At 40.2% G+C, this 26,725-nt stretch overlaps 1 protein-coding gene across 3 annotated transcripts in view; it reads left to right on the top strand.

The window, feature by feature from the left end:
- FAM118B (family with sequence similarity 118 member B) overlaps positions 1 to 26,725 on the top strand; it is a 46,398-nt gene that overhangs the window by 1,392 nt on the left and 18,281 nt on the right. For all 3 annotated transcript variants that reach the window (XM_079928599.1, XM_079928598.1, XM_079928600.1), the window contains exons 2-3: positions 20,788 to 20,880; positions 24,679 to 24,931. In XM_079928599.1, the coding sequence (XP_079784725.1) occupies positions 20,795 to 20,880; positions 24,679 to 24,931 (339 nt within the window). In that variant the 5' untranslated portion in view covers positions 20,788 to 20,794. The remainder of the gene's footprint in view (positions 1 to 20,787; positions 20,881 to 24,678; positions 24,932 to 26,725) is intronic.

A 26,725-nucleotide genomic window follows, 5' to 3' on the forward strand; every position in this document is an offset into this window, starting at 1 on the left:
ACTGGAAGAAGGGTTTGAACTAGATGTGGTAAGTAGGGAGGAGTCTTTGAAGATGCTAGAGCAGGAGAGAGACTCCTTGAAAGTGGAATTCTGGAAATGAATCTGGCATTTGAATGCAGGACAGATTGAAAAGGAGAGGGCTTTGATAACTGGGAAATCAGCTAGGAAGCTGCAATCTGAGTGCTCAGTAGAAAGGCTGTGCTTCGTTCACTGGTTTTTTTTTTTTTTTTTGCGGTACGCGGGCCTCTCACTGCTGTGGCCTCTCCCGTTGCGGAGCGCAAGCTCCGGACGCGCAGGCTTAGCGGCCATGGCTCACGGGCCCAGCCGCTCCACGGCATGTGGGATCTTCCCGGACCGGGGCATGAACCCGTGTCCCCTGCATTGGCAGGCAGACTCTCAACCACTGCGCCACCAGGGAAGCCCCGTTCACTGGTCTTTTTCCCTACACTGTACTGTCCTTTGAGTGTGAATTGGTTTTGAGTTGTACAGGTCAAGATGTACTATTGACAGCTGCTGTTGAACTGTGAGTGCCTTAAGGACTCATTCATTTTTTTTATCCCCCGCATCTGGTACAGAGTAAATTCACAAATATCCCTTGTGGCTGAAGCACGTCAGAGGCATGGGTTAGGTGTGTCTGAACAGTTTGAATTATCTAATTTCTGTCCATTTTTGACCTAAAGATTGGAGGTAGGAGTACATGTATTTGTAAAGAGGGGGAAAGAAGACCTGTGTATGTTTCTGTAATAAGAGAGGTGGTCGGGGTATAAATGTGAAGAATTCGAAGGGAGATTGAGAAACAGCTTCTCTCCTACTGTTTTTTCCCCCTGCAAATTCCCAGGAAAGACACAGATCTAGAGAAGTTGAGAATTACTACCTTTTACTGATAATGTCCCAGACCCAGGTTCTAATTTCACCAAGCAGTCGCACATCACGTGTTACATAAGTATGTGAAGACTCCTTTCCAGGGACTCTGAAATTTGGACATCAGCACTTAAATTCGTATCGTTACATTAATTACAAGCCTGTTTTAGGTGTAGGACTTTTATGGTTTTGGGGGGGGGGGGCTGGGGAGCCTTTTTCTGCCTTAACCTGTCCTTAATGGCATTCAAGAAGTGACCCCTGTTCCTGCAGAATTGGCCTTCTGTGGCAGGAAACAAAATGAAGAACCAACTCAGATGTCATTGTCAGTGACACAGAGCTTGTGTTCTTGGGTTTCAGGTTAACCCAAGGCACACACTATAGTGCCTAGGCATAAAAACACTGGTCTCTTTTTTTCTGGAGAAGGAACTTTTAGGTTTTTCTTGTTGAAACTTTGTAAGAGAACTTTGAAGAATTCAGAGTTTTTGTTTGCTTGGTATCACAGTACAGCTTTAGCCAATGTGGGTACAGAAGTTTGGTTCCTTAATGTTTATCCTTTGAGTCTGGCCACTTGTTGATTTGAAATAGAGTTGCTCTCAGTACACAAGAATTTATGTAAAGATATATATTACCTCCTTTCTCTTCCTCATTCAGGTAATCCTGTTTTAGATAGCGCATTTTTCCACTTCTGCACTAATCTCATACTCTCTTTTTGGTTGGGGACTCTTCTTATCTGGACTGTTTTCTCAGTATAAGGAGGGAAATTCTATTAGTGGTGTCTTCATTCTTACAGAGTACGAACGTGGCTTATCTACCTAGATCTTGATATATCATAATATGTGCCCCCCCATAACCATATAAAGAAGAACTTGATAATTTGTTTTTAAGGATATTTTTTAACCTGTGCAAGAACAACAAAGCCTTCTTTTTATTTCATAAATACAAACAGGGACTAATAAAAGAACTTGTGTCTAAATATCCCAAATTTAAGGTTAATTAGTGGCATGAGGTTAAATTCTGGTTCCTTGAACAGCGATTTGCTAGTTGCAGATTAACCAGCGATTCAGTTTCCCTGAGGAGCAGGAAGTACTTGGATATTGTTTTATGGTTTTAGAGAGATTCAAAGAAGCAATTAGCAGTTCTCTGGAGGTGCCCTGGAAAGAGCAGTTGCCGGCAGCTGGGAGATCTGGGGACTGGTCCCAGTTCAGCTGCTGTGAACTTGAGCGAGTAATTTGGGCTTCAGTTATTTGTCTTTTAAAAGAAGATCCTTACTAGCTCTAAGCTTCTATCAAGATTTTCCACTGACACTTAAGTGCTTCTCTTTCTTAACAAGTGGAATTTATTTCAGACTTACCTTGAGTACATTTAGCATTGGCACAGAGAACCAGGATTTTAATCCTGTCCCCACAATTTAACCTTATGCCACTGAGCTAACATTTATGTTTGGAGGTTACTTCATTGAGTTCTGCTGGAATACACCTTCAGATTTCCTAGGTGGGTTGTGGAAAGGAGTGCAGGTAGAAAAAAAATTAGAAAACAATGGTATTGACCTATACCATGTGTGTTCGTTCTTTTTTCCATGCCAGCATTTCAAAGAGATTCCATCGTACTGTTGCCCCTTGTTTCACTTTTTTTCAGCTTTTGAGCAATGTCAGGGCAGGTCTAGCTTTAATACTGCTTCCCAAACTTTTTTCATACTGTGACACACATGGAAATTATTGTTGTGTCACTGAGGAAAACTGGCGGTGACCCACAGAAGACAGCTGGCCTGTGATCTGTGGCTGTCCCATCCCCACCTGGCCATACACTGGCGAGGGGATCCCTGTCCTGTGGCCCATGTGACCATTAGGAAGGTCAGCATTACACATTCAAAGTCTTTGTCCCAAACTCTGCCTAACTATCAAGAGGAACTGTATCACTAGTTAGTCTTTTTTTTTTTTTTTTTAAACCAAAGCATGTTATATATTAATTATCCCTTGAAATGTAACCCATTTTTACCTGACCATATCTGGTTTGGGGGATTAATTTCTTTTTTAAATTATTATTATTTATGTTTCAGTTGTACAGCATTATAATTCAACATTTATACACGCTACAAAGTGATCACCGCCACAAGTCTAGTTACCATAATTATTTTTCTTAAGTCTGTGTCTAATCTGTTTTGCCCTTATGTACCTTTATGCTCTTGGCTAGTTTAATATTTAAAGACCATACTTGTCCTTAAAAAGTGGCCTTTTTTTAAAGTGTGTGAATGGTAGTTAACTGATAAAGGGCTGGGAAATGCTTTCGTCATGATGCTTTGACCTCATTAGATTATGGGCAGACTTGCTCTGCCTATTTTTAGAAGATAGGGAATTTCTTTTTTCTGGGGGGGGAATTTCTTTAAGTAGCTTATTTTATGTTTTCCATTATAAAAGTAATATAGAAAATGTGAAAATACAAAAAGTAGAGTGAGGGAAAATCATTCATATTTCTGTTTCCCAAATACTGTTAAAATAACATGGTTTTTCTCATCTTTTTCTCTTTTTTTTGTGCATTCTTTCTGAATTGTGGAAATTTTCAAACGTTTACATGATAGAGAAAACTCTAATAAACCCCATGTACCCATGAGCCAGCTTCTGATACATCCAGCCAACACAGGGCCAGTCTTGTTCTACACCCCAAACTCCCAAATGGTTTTGAATCAAATCCCAGAAATAATCGTTTCATCTGTAAACACTTCAGTATGTATCTGTCAAAGATAAGAACTAGTTTTCAGCGTAACCTCAATACCATCATCACACCTTAAAAAATATATTCCTGGTATCACCAAGCAACCAGTCAGTGTACAGATTTTCCTGTTGGTCTCACTTTCTAACACTTCATTTGTTTGAATCATCAGGTTGAAAGAAGGGTCCACACATCATGTGTACACTTTTAATTAGACTAAAACCATATGGGCATTCAGAAGAGATAATGTGGACTGTAAACCTTGGAGATGCTAAGAGCTTGCACTTCAGAGTCATGTAGGCTGGGTTTCAGATCCAGCTCTGCCACTTGCTAGCTGTGTGACCTTGTGCAAGTTACTTAATCTCTCTCACTTTAGTTTTTTTTATCCTGTAAAATGGGAAGAATGTCTACCCTAAGACCACCATGAGGATCGAGTGAGTTAATGCTGGTTAAAGCTCTGTAGAGCCCCATACGTAGTTAATGCTCAATAAATACTAGCCCTGTCCAGCACCTAGTATAGCATCAGTGCATAGATTTGTGGAATAAAAATACAGTAAGAGTCAAGAGCTATGGAATTTGGTTTCATTCTGCCATTTAGGGGAATCACTTCAAAGTTTTGTACCCTAAATTTCTCGTCCAAAAAGGGGGGTGGAGTAAACAACCTGATGATCGCTGAAATTCCAGTGCTTGCAGGAAATGAGTATTTTAGAAACAGCATGAGCTTCAAAAACAGACTGGGATTTGCATCATGCTTTGTTATTTACAAGAATTTAATCTTCTCAGCCTCAGTTTCTTCATATGTGCGATGGAACCAATAATACCTACCTGATAAGATTGTTGTGATGAGCAGCAAGATAAGTATATCTGGTTCCTACTGTGTAGTAGGTACTCACATTAGTAGTCAGCATTTTATGATTATAAAACAAGAATGTTACATTCTTGTAACATTTAAGAGCATTTTCAACATCTTAAAGAGCTATGTATTTTGTAGCATTTATATAAATGAAGATGACCAAGTATCTTATGGGAAAAGGAATATGCACTGGAAGGGTGAACGTAGAAACTGTTTCCAGAACATGGACAATGGAAAATTGAGGGATTATTCAACCATGTTGATAAAAGAGGATATGAGGATCCCTAGAGAAATTCAAGAAGGTCTTTGCAACAGATAGTTGGTTAAGTTGAATAAACCTCTTTTCTGTAGCATTTGAAAATTTCATCAGTAAGTTAAAGATGTGGCTTTTTTTAATTGAAATATAGTTTGCATACAGTGGTATGTTAGTTTCAGGTGTGCTAACATGGTGATTTGATATTTGCATACTTTATGAAATGATCACTGCATTAAGTCTAGTTACCCATCTGTCCCCATACAAAGTTATTAGAATATTATTGACCATATTCCTTATGCTGTATGTTACATCCCTGTGGCTTATTTATTTTATAACTCTTCGTACCCTTCACCTATTTCTCCCCCACCTCCACCTATTTCTCCCCCACCTCCAGCCCCCTTCCCCTCTGGCAACCACCTGTTCTCTGTATCTGTGAGTCTGTTTTCATTTTGTTTTGTTTTCTTAGATTGCACATGTAAGTGAGATCATATGGTATCTGTCTTTCTCTGATTTATTTACTTAGCATAATACTCTCTAGATCCATCCATGTTATCATAAGTGGCATGATTTCTTTTTTGTTATGGCTGAGTAATATTCCTGTGTGTGTGTGTGTGTGTGTGTGTGTGTGTGTGTGTGTGTGTGTGTGTGTGTGTATCTTCTTTATCCATTCATCTATCGGTGGACACTTAGTTTGCTTCCGTATTTTGGCTATTGTAAATAATGCTGCAGTGAACACTGGTGTGCATGTGTCTTTTCGAATTCGTGTTTTTTCTTTGGGTAAATACCCAGAAGTGAAATCACTGGATCATATGGCAATTCTGTTTTTAATTTTTTGAGGAACCTCTGTACAATATTCTGTAATAATAGATGCACCAGTCTACAATCCTACCAACAGTGCACGAGAGTTCCCTTTTCTCTCATTCTCACCATAAAGACACTTGCTACTTCTTGTCTTTTTGATGATAGCCGTTCTGACAGGTGTGAGATGGAATATCATTGTGGTTTTGATTTACATTTCCCTGATGATTAGTGATGTTGAGCATCTGTTCATGTGCCTGTTGTCCATTTGTATATCTTCTTGGAAGAATGTCTATTCAGGTCCTTTGCCCATTTTTTAATCAGGTTGTTTGGGTTTTTTTGACGTTGTGTTGTATGAATTCTTGGTATATTTTGGGTATTAACCCCTTACCTGATGTTGTTTGCAAATGTCTTCTCCTATTCATAGGCTGCCTTTTGTTTTGTTGATAGTTTCCTTAACTGTGCAAAGGCTGTTTTTAGTTTGATGTACTGTAGTTCCATTTGTTTATTTTGCTTTTGTTTCCCTTGCCTGAGGAGACAGATCCAAAATAAATTGCTAAGACCAAAAGAGTGCACTGCCTATGTTTTCTTCTAGGAGCTTTTGGTTTCAGGTCTTACATTTAACTCTTTAATCCATTTTGAGTTTATTTTTGTATATGGCGTAAGAAAGTGGCCCACTTTCAGTCTTTTGCAGGTAGCGGTCCAGTTTTCCCCACACATTTATTGACAAGACTGTCTTTTCCCCATTGTGTATTCTTACCTTCTTTGTCATAGATTAATTGACCATATAAAAAGATGTGGATTGGGTGTGTGTGTGTGTGTATTAATTGTTAGTGATTGGAATATGCTGTGTTTGCTCTAATGATATTGTTGGTTTAATGAAAATGACTTACACTAGCTGTTATAAAGAGAGCTGCACTGTTAACTGACTCAGAAAACCAAATCCACTCTGAGTTTACTAACCCCAAAGTACTAGTCAGCATTTCCCCAACTTGCTTGATGATAAGAATCACCTGAGGTACGCTTAAAGCTACAGATCACTCCTCTAGAAATTTTGATTCCGTGAATGCTGAGTTAGGGCCCAGGAATCAGTCTCCCTCCCGCCCGCCCGCCCAGCAGACACTCCTGTATTTATACCTCTGCCCAATGTCGTCCACCGTTGGTTGAGCCAGGTGATCCTGCGTTGCCGTTCCATGTGTGTAGGCTCACCTTTGCCTGGTTATTTCACTTACCTATGTTAATTTTTTTCCAAATGCACTAATGTATTAATCACATTCATAGCAGTAACATTATCTCTGGGCTCAAATGTATCACTTCCATTTTTTTATTGGAGCCCTGCATCACCTTCCTCCTCCCTTTGCTGCTTCCTGTCAGTATCATGCAGGAACTGACCTTTACTCTCCTCCTGGGCTGGCCCCCATGCCGTCCCATTTCTTGGCTCACATCTTACATCCAAAGAAGTATCTGAAAGACTTTATTTTGCCCACAAACTTGTTTGATAGTTTGGAAGTGTAATCGAGTCCCAGGTTAGAAATAATTTTCCCTCAGAGTTTTGAAGGCCTCGTTGTACTTCCCGGTATCTGTAAGTGCCCTGGAGGTGTGGTGGTTCACACCTTTTCTACGAAACCTTGCTTTGTTGGTTTGGTTTCTCTTCTCTCCCTCACTGGAAGTTTGAAGATACTCTCTCTATCCCTGGTGGTCTGGAGTTTCACGATGATGTGCCCTGGTGCAGGTATTCATCATTGACTATTCCGAGTGCTCCGTGGACCCTTTCATTCTGGAAATTCATGTCCTTCAATCCGGGGACATTTTCTTCTATGATTCCTGTGATTTTTCTCCCGATCTTTTCTTTTCCTTTGATCATTTTTCATAATATCCATTCTTGTCGTATGGATATGACAGCTTTAATGAGAGCCCATTATAGTTTTCAGTTTCCTGCTCTCCACATTGGAGCAGGTTTGAGATCTATTGCCAGAATGAATGTGATAAGAACTTAGCGTTTCACCACAGCTCTCTAGACCCCACTAAGGCATGTCCACGGGGACCTGGAGGGTCCAGCCCTCTGCTCACTTCCGGTTCCATCACCCCAACTCGCCCACTGGCCTCAGTCACTAGAAATGCACTGCTTCTCTCTTTCTTCTGCTCTAGAAACATGCTCTGCTGCTCTTTGGGTGAATCCACAAGTACTTAGTATTTTAAAAAGTTAATTTTACTAAGACACTAAGGTAAATGAAGGAAGAAAAGTTAGGAAAAAAAAAAAACCCGAAGGGGATTTACGTATAAGAAAACGTGTGGTGTAAAAGCAGGGGCAAACTCTTAAGAATACAGTTTTTTGAACTGATGTCAGCATGAAACCAGGATGCTTACACTTGCTCCAAGAGTTCCTCCTGAAAGCTGCTTTTCTTCACAGAACCAAATGGGATCGCTTGTTCTTTCTACTTCGCTGTACCCTAAACTTATTCCCGGGTGCCTACATGCAACCTGTTCGTTTTCTCAGAAAACAGAAGTGCCTTCCCCCACTCCCTCCGCCCCCATGCATTGTCCCCACCTCGGGGCCCAGGCCATCCAGCCCTCTTGTCTCTCCCTGTGACTCCTCAGTCTTGCATTGACCTCCTTCGCTCTTTATTAAAGTATGTTTTTAGGTCTCCCTAACCTGTTTTTCTCTCATCTATCTTTTTTTCTTAATTATTTTCACTGGCCACTTTTTAAGACTGATGCTGCCTGCTCTGCAAAGCAATGCTTTTAAAGCTGTTTCTTCTATCAGCCTAGTCTTTCTAGATCTGGTGGGCCTCTGTGGCAGATAATAACCTCTTTTTGGAGCTTTCAGGTTCTTGTTTCAGGTCTAAACAGTGCTTTCATCCCTCAGTTCATTTACAGATCAAAGAGAATATTTTTCAGTTAATTTTTTATTAGGAAGAAATCCAAATACCCTGAACGGAATATCAGCTAGTTTACAGTTACAAGCTTAGCCACTTTCCTACGTTCCCACTGGTCCATCATTCTCTTGTTCTTAAGGGATTACTGAGATTGATCCAGGGAAGGTACTTGCAAGAACTTTCCTAAAGTAGATGACAGTTCTTTCAAAATCAATAAATACTTGTGTTAGTGCTTGAGACAGAAAGGAGGAAATAATCACCTGTAATCCTATCTCCCAGAGATTATTTCTGCCATTCAGAGACCTCCAACACATGATTAGGAGCAGGTTTTTGAACTGTGTTTTGATCTTTAAGTTTGAAATAGGACTGTCTAAAAGTATGTTTGAGTTTTGAAGGGCTGTAATGAAACTTCTGAGTAGGTATCTCATGGGTCTGAAACACAGGAGAGATCTGAGCTGAAGATACAAATTTGGGAGTCATTAGCATTTAGTTGGCCTCGTTGGAGGCCAAACCATCGGAGTAAGTGGGGTAGGGAGAGTAGGGAGTAGGTAAAGTGGTTAAACTGGAGAGCCTCAGATGGTGCCATGAAGACAGTCCACATTCAGGGAATGGGCAGAGGAAGAAGGGTTGGGAGGAAGGCCAGGAAAACACAGTATCCAGGGGAGATGAGAATGGAATTAAGTGTCAGATGCTTCCAAGAGGTAAAGGAAAATAAGTCTCAACTATTTCATTGAATTTTGCCATATTGGTAAGTATATGTTTACAGTTCCGTTGCCCCTAAAAGATGGAGACTTTTCAGGGGTTTAGCCCTTAAGGGTATGACGTTAGTCATCTTTGGTGAGACAGTATTGAGTTGTGTCTCTACAACGTGGGCTCTGGCATCAGCATCCCGTATCTACTGTGTGATAAATAGCCGTGTGACCGCTAGCGAGTTACTTAATGTCTCTGTGCCTCCGTTATCTGTGGTATCTGACATGTGATGGTGATGGTGTCTGCTTCATAGAGGAGTGAACGTTGTAAAGTGCAGAAAAGTGCCTGGCTCACTGTAAACACTACATGGTGTTTGTTGGAGGTGAACTGGATGCGGTAATAGTATCACTTTTAGCCCAATGCCTGGCATTTAACAGGTATTTTAACATGAAAATTCAACAACTTGTGACTGCAAAGCAGTGGATTTGCTGTGGCTAGTACAGTTCCAGTCATTTTAAACTCTACCAGCATATACAGAATATAATCGTGCCAGGCCAGAGGAAGAACTCAGGGGACTGAGAATTCGCTGCATGTAGCTTTTAAACTGTGTAAAACTCAGATAGGAACTTGAACCCACATGCCGAGACTTGAACCCAGCCTAAATCCTGATTGGGACTGAACCCAGCCAAAACCCACAGTCTTCCAACTGAGATCACACACCTGCTTTCAGGACTTACTGAAGTTCAGGTTCTTGATGCAGAAAGAATTCAGTGAGAGAGAAAGTGATAGGTAAGTAGTGGATTTATTTAGAGAGAAACACACTACACAGAGTGTGGGCCATCTCAGAAGGTGAGAAAGGCACCAGGGTGTGGGGCTGTCAGTTTTTATAGGGGTGGGTGATTTCATAGGCTAATGAGTGGGAGGAGTATTCCAGCTATTTAGGGAAGGGGCGGGGATTTCCAGGAATGGGGCCAGTGCCCACTTTTTGATCCTTATGGATCCTTGGAACTGTCATGGCGCCTGTGGGTGTGTCATTTAGCTTGCTGATGTGTTACAGTGAGTGTATACTGAGGCTCAAGGTCTAGTGGAAGTCGACTTGTCTGCCATCTTGGACCATTTGGTTCTAATCAGTTTATGTCATGTCCTCAGGCTATGTTATTCTTTCAAAGGTTGTGCCTGCCCCTTTCCCTCCTGTTTCACTGGCAGAGTATAGCGCTCTAAACAAAGACTGTGTGAGCCGGAAAGGTGTGTGATGTGTTCTGTGTGGGTGAGGCTGAGGGCTGGAAGGGATGTTGCCAAGAGGACTGGAGAGGCCGGGCCAGGTCTTGCAGGCAGGATGAGGAGTTTTGTATTATTAAACCCAGAGAAGCTTTTGAGTGATTTTAAACCATGACTTGATCCAATTTGTGTTTTGAAATCCCTTTTGCTGCTACAAAAGACTTTCTTCCTCTCTAGTTGTAAAACACTTAGGATAGATTTAATATATTAAATAAAAGAAACCGATTTCTTAGCCCTAAATACTAAGGTCTTTGAGTTGTTTGCCATAAAGAGTTCCTGCGTTAAGAATCTACATCAGTTTACATCTTAGATATCAGAAACTTGAGTTATAAAAATAAAATGATTTACGTCTAAAATTTTTCATTTAGTGTCAGAGGGATAGTCCTAAAACTTTTAAGTCTGAAATCCTTCTTCTGCCTGCTGGAATCAGATTACCTTCACTCCCTGTTGTGACTGTTGGTGTATCTGAAAAGTGATAGCCTGAATGTTGATTTACTGTGCACGCAATTTTCACAGGAATTTGTCTTTTCCCATTTGTTCCATTTTAAAAAGAAATGGCCTTTTATGGTCCTAGTTGCATTAAAAGCAGTCACAGGGTGTTTCTTTTAATTAGAAATGCATTCTCTGTTGCACGATAAATTGCTTTCTTGTAATTCTGATCATGAGCAACATCTTAGATTTCAGTTACTTCATTTCAGTAAGTATTTGCGTGCCTACTCTGTGCCAGGCACCGTTTAGCATCTCGGGCTGCATTGTGAACTAAACAAAGATCCCTACCTTTGAGGAGTTTATATTCCAGTGGGAGGAGGCAGATGGCAAATAATAAGCATAATTAATATCTTTATTATACTACTAATAAATATAACTAGTATACTGGGGGTGGTATGTGCTATGAAATTAAAAGTAGAGCAGTTGATGCAGTGAGTGAGGAGCCTGCAGCTTCAGATACGGTGGTCAGGGTAGCATCATTGAGAAGATCTGACTTGAGCAAAGGATTGGAAACTTGTGCGGATTTGCAGGGGGCGGGGTGGGGGGGGAGGTGGTGAAGATCCAGCAGAAGGAACAGTCATACAAAGAAAGGCCCCAAGGCCAGAGTGCTCCAGGCCTGTTTGAGGAACAGTAAAGAAGCCAGCAGGTCTAGAGGGAGGGAGGGAGTTCCTCAGCCTTTTAGGAACAGACTTCTCAGTCAAATTCAGAAGTTCATAAGCCAAAATAAGTGAATAAATTAGGGAAAGAATTTTCATTCTGTGAATGCTCTGCAGGTGGTAATCTATAAATACCCCGACTCGTGTCTTAACTTGATTTAGGTAATTCCAAAGTAACACGAAAGTTTCTTAAATTCATTTCAAAGGGCAACTAAACAAACAAGCAAAAAATCTCTTTTTCTGTGAATGAGAAACTGATGATAGATCACAAGCTCATATGACCTAGCATTTAGTAAAAGCTGAAAATTTACCTTTCCAATTTAGAGATCTCAGGTTAAAAGCCAAAGGCTTTGTTTTACAGCAAAGGATGGCAAAGGTGCCAAATGCACGTATCTCCAAGAGGGGCAGAGATGGGGGTGAAGATTGGGCTGAGTCTGGGAGAAGCTGCCCTGTAAGAGTAGGTTTGGTCACCTCCCTTATTTCTTTCAAGCTCAGTTGCTCCAAATCCTTTTTTAACATTTTCATTTGGTGATCTATATTTTCTGTTCTTTGACTCAGTGAGATTTTCCATGTGTTTCTTAAGTTTGCGACCTAAATCAGGCACACTACTTTCATAAGGTCCTGTTACCAAATCAGGTCTGGCTGCTGGCCACTCAGAAATCAATTAAGAGAGAGAGAAATGTTGGTAGAAAGGAAAGTTGCTTTTAATTATAGAATGCCTGCAATCTGCAGAGGTGGTGGACTCAGTGTCCCCCCAAAACCATCTCCAAAGATTCTGATTGGCTGTGAAAGTTTTTAAAGGGAAAAAGGGAAGTAATCCCAGTCAGTCATTCACGTAGCGGGTCACAGTCATCGACATCCCACTGTGTGCAGGCTTGCTGACGTCTTGTGATGATCCCTCCCCGCCCCCCTGCCCAGCTGTGCAGCGTGTGGGAATCTTATTCCCCCACCAGGGATTGAACCTGGGCCACGGCGGTGAAAGTGCCAAGTCCTAACCACTGGACTGCCAGGGAATTCCCTTGATTTTTCTTTAGATGCTATCGTGTTCACAGTTTGTTCGCCGGATTACTGAAGGGGAAGCTGGGGAAGAGATCTGGTTATCTGTTACTTATTCTTCATTTCTACTCCTTTGATCTATGGAAAGAACCAACAGACTAGGATTAGGCAAGGTATCACGTGGTCAAAAGATCTGAAAGGTGTACTAGGGCTGGAGATGAGCAGAGCTGGGGTGGGGGGAGTGGGGGGCGCTGGGGGCTGGTTTAAGGTTAGTGACAAGGCAAAGAGGCCTCCTGCAGAGAGCTCTTTCCTGCCAAATGCTGCTTACAAATCCCCACTTGTCAGAACATCATTCCATTTCTGTGGGATCATGGGCAAAGGTCTGTCTTCTGTAACTTCTTCCTGCTGACGTAGGGTGTTGTATTCTTAGAGTGGAAGATGTTGACATGGGTCTGTAGCATCTCTTTTCTCACAGTTGTAGTTGTCCGTTTCCATACAGGGGCAGAACAAGCTACAATTATTTTGATGCCCACAAAGATGCGGATTATTTTCAGCAGTAGTGTTAATCCCATTCTCTTAAGGTCAGTTCTTGGCACTGTGCTAGCCGTAGATTCCGTACTGCTCAAGATGGAGTGGTTTGTCACAGCTGCAGTCTGGTCATCATGCAGTCAGCCTTTCCCCTCTGGTGGCAGTTACGGTATCTGTAAAAGCACTCAGGAACATGCATCAGACACTGAGTCTGTAACTCTATTGTCCTGATCGTTAGCTGCTTGAGCCTGCTCCTTTGTGACTCAGAGGCCTGGGAGACTTCAACTTCTCTACAGACAAGAGGCAGGAGACGGGGAGGGGCGTTTGTACTTGGGCGGGGTTGGGGTGCAGGTTATGTGATCAATACTAATATAGAAGAATGCTGCCACAGTTGCACGCATGTCAAGTGTATCGTGTTGGTGTGTATATTCAGTATCATCTTTGTTTTGCATATACAGTATTCTTTATAAAGAACCAGGCTTAGTTTATCCAGGGAGGTGTTCTGCCGTACTTGCCCATTACTGATCTTTTCCCATGTTTCTGAATTTTATTTTTCGAGTATCCTTTTGTGGTTTCTTAAACTTCTTTCTTACTGATTGCTTTCCCAATTTGTCATGGTTGTTTCATACTTGAGTCCTCTCTGCGAAATTGCTGTTTATTGTTTTGAGTTTAGTTTCCCATGAGGTTAAATATGAGGTATGATCACTAAAGAAAATGCTGAGAAGCACACGTCTTTGACTTTCTGAAACAAAACATTCTACATTCATCTCACAGTAAAAAAGGAAAATGGTACAGGTTAATATAACTGAGTTAGACGGGCCCTAGAAAAATTTGCAAGGCCTTTTCTCTCCTTCCTTTAGATAGGACTGCATGGTCTGCCCTCTTTTTCTTTTTTTTTTTTTTTTTTTTGCGCAGTACGCGGGCCTCTCACTGCTGTGGCCTCTCCCGTTGCGGAGAACAGGCTCCCGACGCGCAGGCTCAGCGGCCATGGCTCACGGGCCCAGCGGCTCCCCGTGTCCCCTGCATCGGCAGGCGGACTCTCAACCACTGCGCCACCAGGGAAGCCCTGCCCTCTTTTTCTTTAAAAGGAAATGCCATGACCTCTGTAGACCTCCAGTTCCATTGCCATCCTGAGTGGGAAGTTCAGGAGCGAGCACTTCATAGACATTTAATCTCTGTTGAATGACAGAATGAAAAGATTGAATGCATTCACAGCAAGCTTTTTGCGAAATCCCTCTTTACTGGGTATTTTGATAATTGAGTTTTAAACATAATTAAGAACCCAAGATGGGTGTCTATTCAGTTCTTTTTTATCCGTTATGTCAGTTTAAGATATTGTGCGAAGACAGGTCTGTTTTGTGTATCTTTCCTATATTCTGTCCTTGGTTTTACTGTGAACGGGTTTTGGATTACATGGCCACAATGGACTTCTGAGATGTCTCACACGGTGTTGACAGTTCACTTAATCACTATTAACATTCAGCTACACTTGAAGTTTTTAACCATAACATTTGCCAAGCTCCATGTCAAAATGCAACTTGAAAAAAATTTTTTCAAACTCAGTGCTGTTTAAGTCAGAAATCCTCAAGAAAGTAAAAAGGAGTGGAAACTAGGTGGGATATTCTTACTAAACATTTTAATTTTTATTATGACAGGAAAGTCTTCCCTTCTTTACAGCTTGTCAAATTTCAGCTCATAGAGAAATCCTCTATAATGGTGACATGGCCTGAGCTCGCCCGGACTTGAAGGAACCTATGTCTGTATGTGGCACATTGTGTGTCCTCTTGGTGGCATGAGAAGCAAGCAGTTGAGGGTCCAGCCATTCATAATTCACACTGTCTTAATAGGGGACTTCAGTTTTCAAGGACTGGCTAGAATGTAAAATCTTACCCTTGAAGATTTATTTAATCTTATTTTTAATGAATTGCCTAGGTCACTTGTGATGAAATTGTTTGTATCATCGTACTACTTGATACATGGAAAATATTATTTTTTTAATAAAGACCATATTTCTTTTTTTTTATAAATTTATTTTATTTATGTATTTTTGGCTGCGTTGCTACGCACAGGCTTTCTCTAGTTGCGGCGAGCAGGGGCTACTCTTTGTTGCAGTGCTCAGGCTTCTCATTGCAGTGGCTTGTCTTGTTGCGGAACATGGGCTGTAGGTGCAAGGGCTTCAGTAGTTGTGGCTCGCGGGCTCTAGAGTTCAGGCTCAGTAGGTGTGGCGCACGGGCTTAGTTGCTCTGCGGCATGTGGGATCTTCCCGGACCAGGGATTGAACCTGTGTCCCCTGCATTGGCAGGAGGATTCTTAACCACTGCACCACCAGGGAAGTCCCCATGGAAAATATTTTTATTAAATATTTTTAAAGTCTCCTTCCTTAGCAACATGTGTCATTGTTTTCAGGATATACTTTCTCAGATAGAAGCTTCACAGGAGGGAAAGCAGGGACAAAGAAGGAATTTATTAGTTATCATTCTTTGCATGGTAAAATCATCAACTTCCATCACCAACTTCTAATTCAAAGCAGATTTTAATTTGGATGTTCCATTACTCCTTCTTGAAACACTTTTGTTCCCTGTACATGCTGTGTTACTTTGGTTTTATAATTGAAAATAAATGATATAAACAACATCTCAGCTCTTGAGCCTGGAATACCAGTGTAGTTTATTTTGGGACTTGAGTTGAAAGGCTTTCTGGAATTTGTGATTATACGTCTCAATCCTTAAAGTCTTTCCAGAAACCCTATATCTTATGAGTTCATTCTCACATTTTTCATTGATAGGTCATTGTTTGCTGGTGAAATCCCAAGAATAAGTGGTAGCAATCTGGCATTTTATCAGTGACTGTATTAAAGCAAATTTTCAGGAAATGAGTGTGATACAGATCTTATCTAACAGAAGGTAGAGGGTGTCAGGCACATACAATTTAGGGATAAAAGTAGGAGCAAACTAGGTTAACCAGAGGTAGAGGAAAGACTTCAAGACTGGGGTACACAGAGGGATCACATCCTGGCACATCTAGATACAGTTCTTATATATCAGTTCCATTTCTTTGTATGAATGAGAAGGAAGAAAATGGAAATTTTGTTTTATACAAAACAAATAGAATAGGCTGCAATCTACATTATAGAACTGAATTCATCAACTGCCTTAGTAAACTATTTTAGTTAACTTGTTACATTGTCAACAAGCTTGTCGGGTGCTCTTTTGTAGTACCTTACACTGGCTATCTTTTTCTTCTTTCCTCTCCCATAGTTGCTAAAAAAACAGATGTGTTGAAATTAGTCCAAAAGCCACAATCAGAGGGGCTTGGTTTCTTCCAAGTCGGGGGATGACTGTCTCTTCCCTTAAAAAACAAAGTTAACCCTTTTCTATGTTTATGATAGAGAAATAAACCAGTCTCTATTTCAGTCACTGTTTTATTTTATTATTATTTTTAATGGAAGAGGGGAAAGCTTGCTATAAATACAACTGATCTTTTAAAACAAGAAATGTACCATCTTTGCAAGCTAGTCATTTGTAGATCTTTTATTTCCAGGCAAAAATGCCATCATTAGAACTTTTCTCTCCTTTTTATTCCATCCACCCATATCTGAAAGTGTATTATTCTGTGTTCCTTCTGGCATGTCAGTGGTTTGTTTGGGCTGAAGACCACACACTGGAAGCACAGGGAGACCCCCGGATCAGCGTGAGGAGAGCGGCTGGGAGACCCCAGTCTCATCCCTCCATGAAGAAAGCAGCTAGATTTTGCCATCTTCGCCAGCACCAAGATGTTGTGAAAGGAGGAGCTGGAATTCTTTCATGTTTTCAAATCTACAACTGCTAGTTATACAATCTTAATTTCATTCATATAACCAATCCTTTTTCTCTTATCTTTTCCGTGTTTCTTAATGGATTTTTCCTAGAACACTTGCCTTGATTTTTCCCTTTTTCACCCACCAGATATAAGCATTCTATTTCTTGCCAAGCTGACAGATTTCAAAGTAGAAGTATCCTATCTGATATGAAGACTTAGGCCTTAAAAAGTTTATTAATGAGGTTACTTGTCTTGGCATTTGCCGAACGTCTAACTTTTATTTTGCTGAACTCTGTTGGCCTTAAAGGATTTCTCAGTGGCTTATTAGCAGTAATTGGGGTAATGAAGACACTGGCACAGGTAATTGCCTTTGTTTTCTTGTGGCAGAAAAGCTTTTTCCACCTCTGCTAAGTCCCACTAAAATGAAAACTCAAATAGTGATCACATAAAGAAATTAATGTGTGAACTAGTTGCTGCATATTAGGAATTCTGTGCAAGATTTTTGCAATTAGCTTAGAACCTCTTTAGCAGTACCTGCAGATTGTTTAGAGTAAACAATGGGGTAAAATAGATTTTTCTTTTCCTGAAATAACACTCTAAAAGGAATAAGATACGGTTTATGCCTAGATGTCACTGAGGTATACATGTAAGATTGTATCATATGAGCCATCTTTTAGACTGAAGAAAAGATGTTATCCTGTTAGAAAACAGAATGAATGTATGGTCAGATTTAATGTGGGCATATTGAATTACTTCTCGCTCAGTTCCTAAGAGGGCCGAGAACATTCCAGTAACAACTTGTCAAGAGTTGTCGGCCATGTTTAATTCTCTTAAATTACGTAGATGGAATGGACCTTCATAACAGTTGGCTCTGTAAAGAAAAAATTAAAAAGCTTAGTATTCAGGTGTTGACACTAAGAATTGACCATCTGTCAGAAAAGAGAATCCAGCAGAATGACCTCGCATACTTTCCAGGAGAAAATGATAGGACCGATCTAGGGCTCTGGTAGGTTGTTGGTGGTGGGAGGTACGTGACAAATAGTGCTTATCACCGGAAAAAAATGGCTTCATTCAGCTCCTGAATTTAGCCAGCTGCCGTGATTGCATCAACAAAGCACCTAACCATGTAGCCGCTACGAAGCATCACAATTATTTCAAGTAAATCTGCTTTCTAGAATGTGGGAGCTCCGTTCTTTGATAGTTTTGGACTGTAAATTAAAAACGGGGGGTAAAAAAGCTGAGAAGCTAATACTTGGAGAATGTTTTTAGGTTGTAATAGTGCGATTAAGAGCATGAACTTGGAAGGCAGACCGCCTTGGTTTGAATTATGGTACCCAGCTTTTCTGTGCCTCAGTTTTCTCATCACTAAAATGGGGCAGTAATAGTACTTCATAAGGTTATGGGGTTAACATGAGTTAATATTTGTAAATAGTGCTTGGCACGTGGTAAGCGCTATATAAGAGTTAAAACTCTGGTTTAGTAGCTGAATTAAACATTGGATTATGAAGATGTCCATCTTCAAAACTTAATGAACATTAAATTAACTTTTCTCTATGTTTTACTTTCAGCTTTCTCAAGACACAGTGTTTTCTACATGAGTGTAGTTTGTCCAGATTGCAGATGGGTTTATAGAGCCATATTTAAAGAAAGAGCATAAGCGTATACACTTTTCGTTGTGTTCTTTTAAAAAACATCCCCAAACTGCTGGGTTGTCGCATATGTGGTAGAAATTCCCACTCCTGCCACGACTTCTCCAGTCTAGAGCATAGGTAGACTTCAGAGAAATAAAAACCTCATGGAAATATTTTAATGGCAGTTAACTCCTAACTCTTGGTATTGGCAACTGGGAAGCTGTGAGACTGTAATAAGTGATGTGTACATGTAAAAGAAGGGAGTGTGGCAGGTGGTGTGCATCCTTTATTTAGCAAAACGTTGGATTGTGGGGAAATTGTTTGCATTTCTTTTAGGTATTCCCTGTTTGTCTCATCATAAGAATCCCCTGAAGATTGTGGAGATTCTCGTTCAGTAATTTAGGAGTAGAGCCTGGGAACATATACTATCTTTTAAATTAACTAATAGACTTTATCTTTAAGAACATACACTTTTTTTTTTTTTAAGAACATATACTTTTAACAAGCATCTCAGATGATTATGAAGGTAGGGCAAGGTTTATTGAGTTAAGTAGTTTGTCTGTCTTCTCTTGAGCCCCAGCTTTCTCACCAACAGAACCAAAGATATGACTGGAAAGATGGTCTACTTCCTCACTCACTGTTAGGATTTTGTAATCCCTATTTTCCAAGTGATTATGATACCAAAGAATTCCAGTATGTGTGATGGAATATGAGTTGAGGAAATTAGCCTTCTCTTTACCAGAAAAACTAATTCAGCAAACTTTTAAAAATGTCTTAAGGAAGAAAAAAGCTTTCTGATAAAACAGCAAACTTCAAGTAATTATTAGTAGTTTGGTTTCTAAGTACTGACAATGTAAGGTAATAAAACATCCAGGGACTTTCCTGGTGGTGCAGTGGTTAAGAATCTGCCTGCCAATGCAGGGGACACGGGTTTGAGTCCTGGTCCAGGAAGATCCCACCCACCGCGGAGCAACTAAGCCCGTGCGCCACAGATACTGAGCCTGTGCTCTAGAGCCCGTGAGCCACAATCACTGAGCCCACGTGCCACAACTACGGAAGCCTGCACGCATAGAGCCCGTGCTCCGCAACAGGAGAAGCCACCGCAATGAGAAGTACGCACGCGGCAATGAAGAGTAGCCCCCGCTCACCACAACTAGAGAAAGCCCACGCGCAGCAATGAAGACCTAACACAGCCAACAATAAATAAATAAATATAAATTTTTTTAAAAAGTCCAAAACTCTGGTAATATGTATTGTCTTCTGGTTATTGGGGGGGACAATATTTAATGTATTGCTATTTTAGAATTAACAGTCCTTATATTTAGCAAGTTTAGTAAACTTTTGAGCAGTTAAAACTTCTCTTTATTGGTCTTATTCTAATGCACGATAATTCTTTCACTTTGTCTAGTTATCACCTGAATATAATTGCTTGGTAATACCTTTCCCATTCTTCATAGTGTCTCAGAACCCAGTCTTTGTTTAGCTAGAGAGTCATGCCTCACTGCCCGTGAGGACACAGTTGTCCAGCAACAAGGGATGTTCAACAATCAGCAAATTAGTATTGATTATTCTATTCTTGAGCCAGTGATTTCTTTAGGTGAAAGTAAAGGATAATTGGGGGCATTTAGCACACTTACCCGTGGGTTAATTTTAAATCTTTTTTTTTTTTTTTGATTTATTTTTGGCTGCTTTGGGTCTTTGTTGCTGTGCCCAGGCTTTCTCTAGTTGCGGAGAGTGGGATTTCCTCTTTGCTGCGGTATGTGAACTTCTCATTGCGGTGGCTTCTCTTGTTGCGGAGCACGGGCTCTAGGTGCATGGGCTTCAGTAGTTGTGGCACGCGGGCTCAGTAGTTGTGGTGCACGGGCTTAGTTGCTCCGTGGCATGTGGCATCTTCCTGGGCCAGGATCGAACCCCTGTCCCCTGCATTGGCAGGCGGATTCTTAACCGCTGTGCCACCAGGGAAATCCTCGTGGGTTATTTTTATCCTCAAAGTCTTCCCCAAGCCTGTCTCATGGGAGAATAGCAGGTATTTCTTAGGCTCCACAAAGTGATGGCCAACAATTGACATGAGTTGATGTTGGTTTTGTTTGGTTTTGGAGGGGGAGGGGAAGCTTTCAGAACTTACATATATCTGTATACTTTGGATAACAATATAGAGCTCCAAAGTCATAATTTTGAGGTTACTTTCCTTTGGATGAATTTAATTCCTTAAGTTTGGGACACATTAATTAATGAATTTCCGTTAAGCCGGTTATACCTCTAGAACACTTTTTAGGATGTACAGCTTATTAAAACTGTTTAACGCATGTGCTATTTTGAATGATATACTTTACACATCTAATTGTGGTCCGTGCTGTTTAATCTCTTTTAGAAACTGGATGGCTTCTACAGGGAGCCAGGCCTCGGCTATAGACCAGATTTGGGAGCTCTTGAGTGATGGCGCACCTCCCACCAAAAAGCCCAGGTAAACAAGGGAAGGGGATCCGAGGAACAGAGGAAATCACCACTGATGGTAGATAATGAAAAATAACGAACTTACCCTACATCCCAGTTGGCATCACTAATTAATATTGGCCTTCATATAAAAATTATTTTTATTTTGCATTTAATTTCTGTTTTTTATCAAGGTCAGAAATGTATATAATTTTAAAAGACAGTTCTTTAAGGCTCATAGTGCCTCACCTCCTCCTCCGAGGTAATCACTTTCAACTTTGTCTGTTTCTTCTAATATTTACATCCAGATTTTTAATACTGTATGTGTGCTGCTGTTTCTTAGTTTTGGGTTTTACCTGTTTCTAATTATGGAAGGTAAGGATTAGGCTTGCTGTCCTGAATCCTCCCCTCATCCATCCCCAGCTGCCCTCCCCAAACACACCATAGGCTCTCCTCACAGCCTCCTAGTGTGTTTTATATCACAATTTTTGGTTTAATATTTACATTATATGACTGTATAAATAGTATTCATAGCTGAGCCTAATGTGTTACTATGTTTCTTTCCTTGTCCATTTTTTCCTCCAGGTTATTAAAGATCGTCTCTTTTTTTTTTTTTCCTTTGTTTTCTTTGAACCTATCCATTTAAATTCAAACTCTGTGATAGAGCGTAAATCTCCTAATCTGCTGACACACGTCAGTAATGTGCACGTTTAAAGCTGCTCCGTGGGTCCTTCCCTCTGGGCGGTTGTGCTCCAGGCCTGCCACATTGCTGCTGTCTGCCGTTTTCCTTTCCTGTCACCCTGGGAATTCCTTTCACGTCTCTCCTGTATTGGATCCTCTGTTTCCTGGATCTTATGTCTTCCTTTTTGGTGTACTCCTTCATTTTGCTGAAAAACATCTCGTTAGCTTCCTTAGTAAGGATTCAGAGGAGAAAAGTTTTGGGAGACATTTGAAAATGTCTTTATCGTACTCTTACGTTGATGATTTGGCTGAGTGTAGAACTTCAGATACGGACTCATTTTCCTTACAGTTAATGAAATCATTGCCCATTCTCTGCTAACATCTTAAGTGTTCCTGCCACAATAGCCACTCTCTTCTAATTCCTAGTCCTTTGTATTATATGACCTCTTTTTCTTTTCTCATTAGAAACTTGTAAGTATGGTTATCTTATTCTCAGTAATCTGAAATTTCACAATGATACATCTTCATATGAATCTGGATATCAGGTAACTCTTTCAAGCAGGCTACTAATAATTTCACTTTGGAGGAATTTTCCTGTGTTACTTATTTGATAATTTCCTTTACAGTTCTTTCTGTATTCTGTCTTTGTAGAATTCTTGGTATTCAGATGTTGGGCCTTCTGGATAAGTCTCTAATTTTCTTACAGCTTTCTATCACTTTTGTTTTTATCATTCTACTTTCTCAGAGATTTTCTCAGTTGTATCTCCCAACCTTATGAATTTTTTATTTCTGTCTTTTTTGTATAGAAATAAGAAATCTTTTCGTTTGCCCAGTTTTTTTTATAGCATCCTGTTCTGTTGCACAGATGCCATTTTAAAAAAAAAAATCTATGTCAGGATGTCACTGTTTCCTTTTAATTTTTTCTCCCCTTTCCCAGATTGTCTCTTATTTCCCCCAAGTTCCTTTCTATCTGCTGGTTTGTTTGGGTATAACTCTCATGCTGGGGATTTTGTTCAAAGGTAAGGTGACCCTTATTTTTCTGCTCATATTTAAGAGAAAACACTGAAAAGCCAATGGAGACTCTGTGTGTGACGAGGGGCTTGGTGGCTGGTGGGCCTCGCTGTGGGTAACAAGCATGGGCCAGGTTCCACAGCCTGCCGGACTCTGTGGGTCTTTTCTCTCATGCTGGCCATTTTCCCCAAAGGGAACTCCTCCCACCTCCTGACCCCATGAGGTTGAGGTGCAGGCGTAAGGTTGACTGCCAACGTCTGGGAGTCTTCCTTTAGGAGAGGGGGCAGGGGAGAGTCTCATATTTCTTATACAGAATGTACACAGTCCCCCTCCCCAAGCTGTGCACGGTGTTCTCAGATACAGAACCCTCTGGTGGAAGCTTTCTGGAGGACAGGCCTCCTGTCCTAGAGTTCTGACCACTTCTGACACAGCCTTGCAGCGAATTGACCCTCCACCTTCAGCTGTGCCTGAACATTTCCAAGCTTCTGCAGAGGGGATCAGCTCTTACTTGACCGCTTCTAAAATCTATTGACCTCTTTCGTCTACTTTTCCTATTTTTGTCATCTTTTCCTATTCTGCTTTTTATGAATGTATGCCTTCTTAAAAAATTACTACTATTTAGTGTTTTAGGAAGAACCAGAGGTGAAACATAACTGTTAAATTTTTCCCTTTTAACTGGAAGTCTTAAATTTGGAAAAATCACATCTCAGATCTACAATGTATGAGGTAAAGAATTCCAATAGTACAGCACATTCAAATGGAAAACAAAAATCCCTGTTCTCCTCAATCCCCAGAGTTAACCACTATTTACAGTTCTTATGAATACGTCTAGAAATTTTTTTTTCCATTATGGTTTATTAAAGGATATTGAATATAGTTCCCTGTGCTGTGCAGTAGGACTTGTTATTCATACTGTGTGCAGTAGTTTGCATCTGCCAGTCCCTCCCTTCTAGAAATTTTAAGTATGTGTTTGTGTGTGCTTCACTTTCTTGATCCCATTGAACTGAAATGCATTTTTCACTGTTTGCTTCTAATGTCTATTATCAGTCTTCCCCAGCAGACTAAGCTTGTGCGGCCAGGGACTCCATGTGTATGGTGCTTTATGAGTTTTTCATGGAATTGGGAATAGGGAAGGCAGTTCTAGAGGTGGTTTCTTCAAAACCAGCTTTCTCAAGGCTAAAAGTACCTTTCCCTTCTTGCATTATGCCAACATGCAAATCCTTTTTCTGTTCATTGTATTATGTGAGCAAAAGATCGAGAAGGGCAGTTTCTTAGGAAAACACATGCCATCAGCATGTGTTTAAATTAAAGTGCATAAACAGATTTCAAACAGATTTTAATATAGTTTCAGGATGAAGGGGGCATGGAGAAACAAAACACAAAAATTTGTACCAAAACACAAAAAATTATCTCACACAGAAGTCAGGACAGAACTCAGTGTTTATCACGGGAAGAAAGGAATGTTTTCCATCTTCCGTCATATCCGTTGAATAGTTGTTTCTTTATTTAGGTATGTAAGGCTTTTGTGTTTTCAGAATTTTGTTGGCCACTATTTTTTTTTTTTTTTCCTGCTTGAGGATATCTAGAACAAAGCCGAAGGCAAATGTGTTCCCATATTTGACTATCTCATACTCAGCTTTAGTCATGTTCATTTTCGTCTTTGTGTTCACAAACTTTGGGCTTACGTTTTTTTTATTGGCTTTTCTTTCATCTCCTGTTTTGCATTTCTCAACAATAGGAATTTCACATGTGGGGGGTTTCTTTTCTCTCTGGAATCCAAATCAAATCAGACATGTTTTTTGAAATTTATGTTTGTTTAAAATATAGTTTAGTTATCAAAACTCAACTGAGTGGTGATAGTTGGACCTTTTCCTGATATTGGGTTTTCTTAGGTTGAGAGGACTACAAAGGAGAAGATCGGTCTTACGATGGCTCTTTAGGATTTCCACAGTAGGGTTATTACTTTCTCAACACGTACTGGCACTACCGTGCTCACACTACTTTGGAAAGGCATCAAGCCTGTGCTTGTCATCTTTGCGGCTGTAGGAGTTAGAGCTGAAAACCGTGGCTTTGGACGGTCTTTGTGCCTCGTGTCTGTTGGACGTTCTCAGTCCTCTTGTTTGTTTGACTTTTTCAGGAAGCTGCTCCCAAGCCTGAAAACGAAGAAGCCTCGGGAGCTCGTGCTGGTGATTGGAACAGGCATCAGTGCTGCGGTCGCACCCCAGGTCCCAGCCCTGAAATCCTGGAAGGGGTTGATTCAGGCCTTACTGGATGCGGCCATTGATTTTGATCTTCTAGAAGATGAGGAGAGCAAAAAATTTCAGAAATGTCTCCATGAAGACAAGAACCTTGTCCATGTTGCCCATGACCTCATCCAGAAACTCTCTCCTGTGAGTACCCTTGTGTGAGCCCTGGCATTCGATCTTTCCTAAAACCAGACACACATGCTGAATGCAATAAGGAGATTTATGTTTCTAGCCTATAGATTTGCATAACATTCAGCTCTTCTGCAAAATGTCAGTTTATGGACCCGAATCATGGTAGTTACCTTGACCTCATTTCAGTGTGTTGTGGTGGTGGTGGTGCGGGGGGGTTGGTGATGATGGTGATGATAATGTTGTTGAGGCCTTTATTTGTACAAAATGAGACCACTGTCCCATTATTGCTGTGTTTTAAATTTACTTTTTCTACTCTCACTACTATAAAAGCTGTGTTCCCTGGCATCCATGCCTTTCAGGGAACCTCAGAAAGATTAGAGATAATTCTTATTTTGTGGATGAAGCAGCGCCAGTTTTTAATGTTCCTTTTAAAGGCAATCACACATATATATATATATATATATATATATATATATATATATATGTGTGTGTGGAATTTTGCTGCGTTTTAGCAAACTGAGCTGCAAATCAATTCCTGAATGATTTAAGGGCCTCTTTGTCTTGCTTCGTTTTAAAAATGTCTTAAAAATCAGGATTCACTTAAGATATATTTGGAAATAGTAGAGTAGCCAAAGCATATTTTAAAGCTTAATGAATTAAGTGCACCTTGAAAAAAAATGTAACTCTTATGCCTTAAAAAGTCAATTATCAGTGTTGATTTTTCCCCCTACGCCCTAGGGCCCATAGGAAAGAAGTGTCATGAAGTGTTAACCTGAAAGGCATTTAAAAGTATTGATAATTCCCTCCTAGATCATGACTCATTCAAAAACTTAGGGCCTTTTACTTGTCTTTTCATTTCTTTGTGCTTAATTGGGGTAAAATGTTACTAACCTAGAACAGTATAAAAAATTAATAGACTTTAAAGAGCTCATGGGACCTCCATCTCATACCATATACAAAAATTAGCTCAGTGGATTAAAGACCTAAATGTAAGAGCTAAAAACTATAAAACTCTTAGAAGAAAACGTAGTTTTAAAGCTTCATGACCTTGGATCTGGCAGTAGTTTTTTAATCATGACACCAAAAGCACAAGAATCAAAAGAAAAAATAGATAAACTGCACTTCACCAAAGTTGTAAAAACTACTAGGCTCACTGAGCATTATCAGGAAAGTGAGAAGACAGCCCCCAGAATGGGAGACGATGTCAACAATTCATATATCTGATAAGGGTGTAGTGTCCAGAATGTATAAAAAAAAACTCTTATAACTTAATAAAAACACAAATAATCCAGTTTTTTCAGTTTAATTTGTTTTTGAAGTATAGTTGATTTACAGTGTTGTATTAGTCTCTGGTGTACAGCAAAATGATTCAGTTATACATGTATTCTTTTTCATATTCTTTTCCATTATAGTTTATTACAAGATATCGAATATAGTTCCCTGTGCTATACAGTAGGACCTTGTTGTTTATCTGTCTTATATAGTAATTCGTATCCGCTAATCCCAAACTCCTAATTTATCCCTCCCCTGCTTTGCCCTTTGGTAACCATAAGTTTGTTTTCTATGTCTCTGAGCCTGTTTCTGTTTTGTAAATTAATTCATTTGTATCATTTTTTAGATTCCATATGTAAGTGATGTCATATGATATTTGTCTTTCTCTGTCTGACCTACTTACTATGGTAATCTCTAGGTCTATCCATGTTGCTGCAAATGGCATTATCTCATCCTTTTTTATGGCCGAGTAGTATCATTGTGTATATGTACCACATCTTCTTTATCCATTCATCTGTGGATGGACATTTAGGT

The sequence above is a fragment of the Stenella coeruleoalba genome (genome assembly GCF_951394435.1).
Source record: "Stenella coeruleoalba genome assembly, chromosome: 8".
Lineage (NCBI taxonomy): Eukaryota > Metazoa > Chordata > Mammalia > Artiodactyla > Delphinidae > Stenella > Stenella coeruleoalba.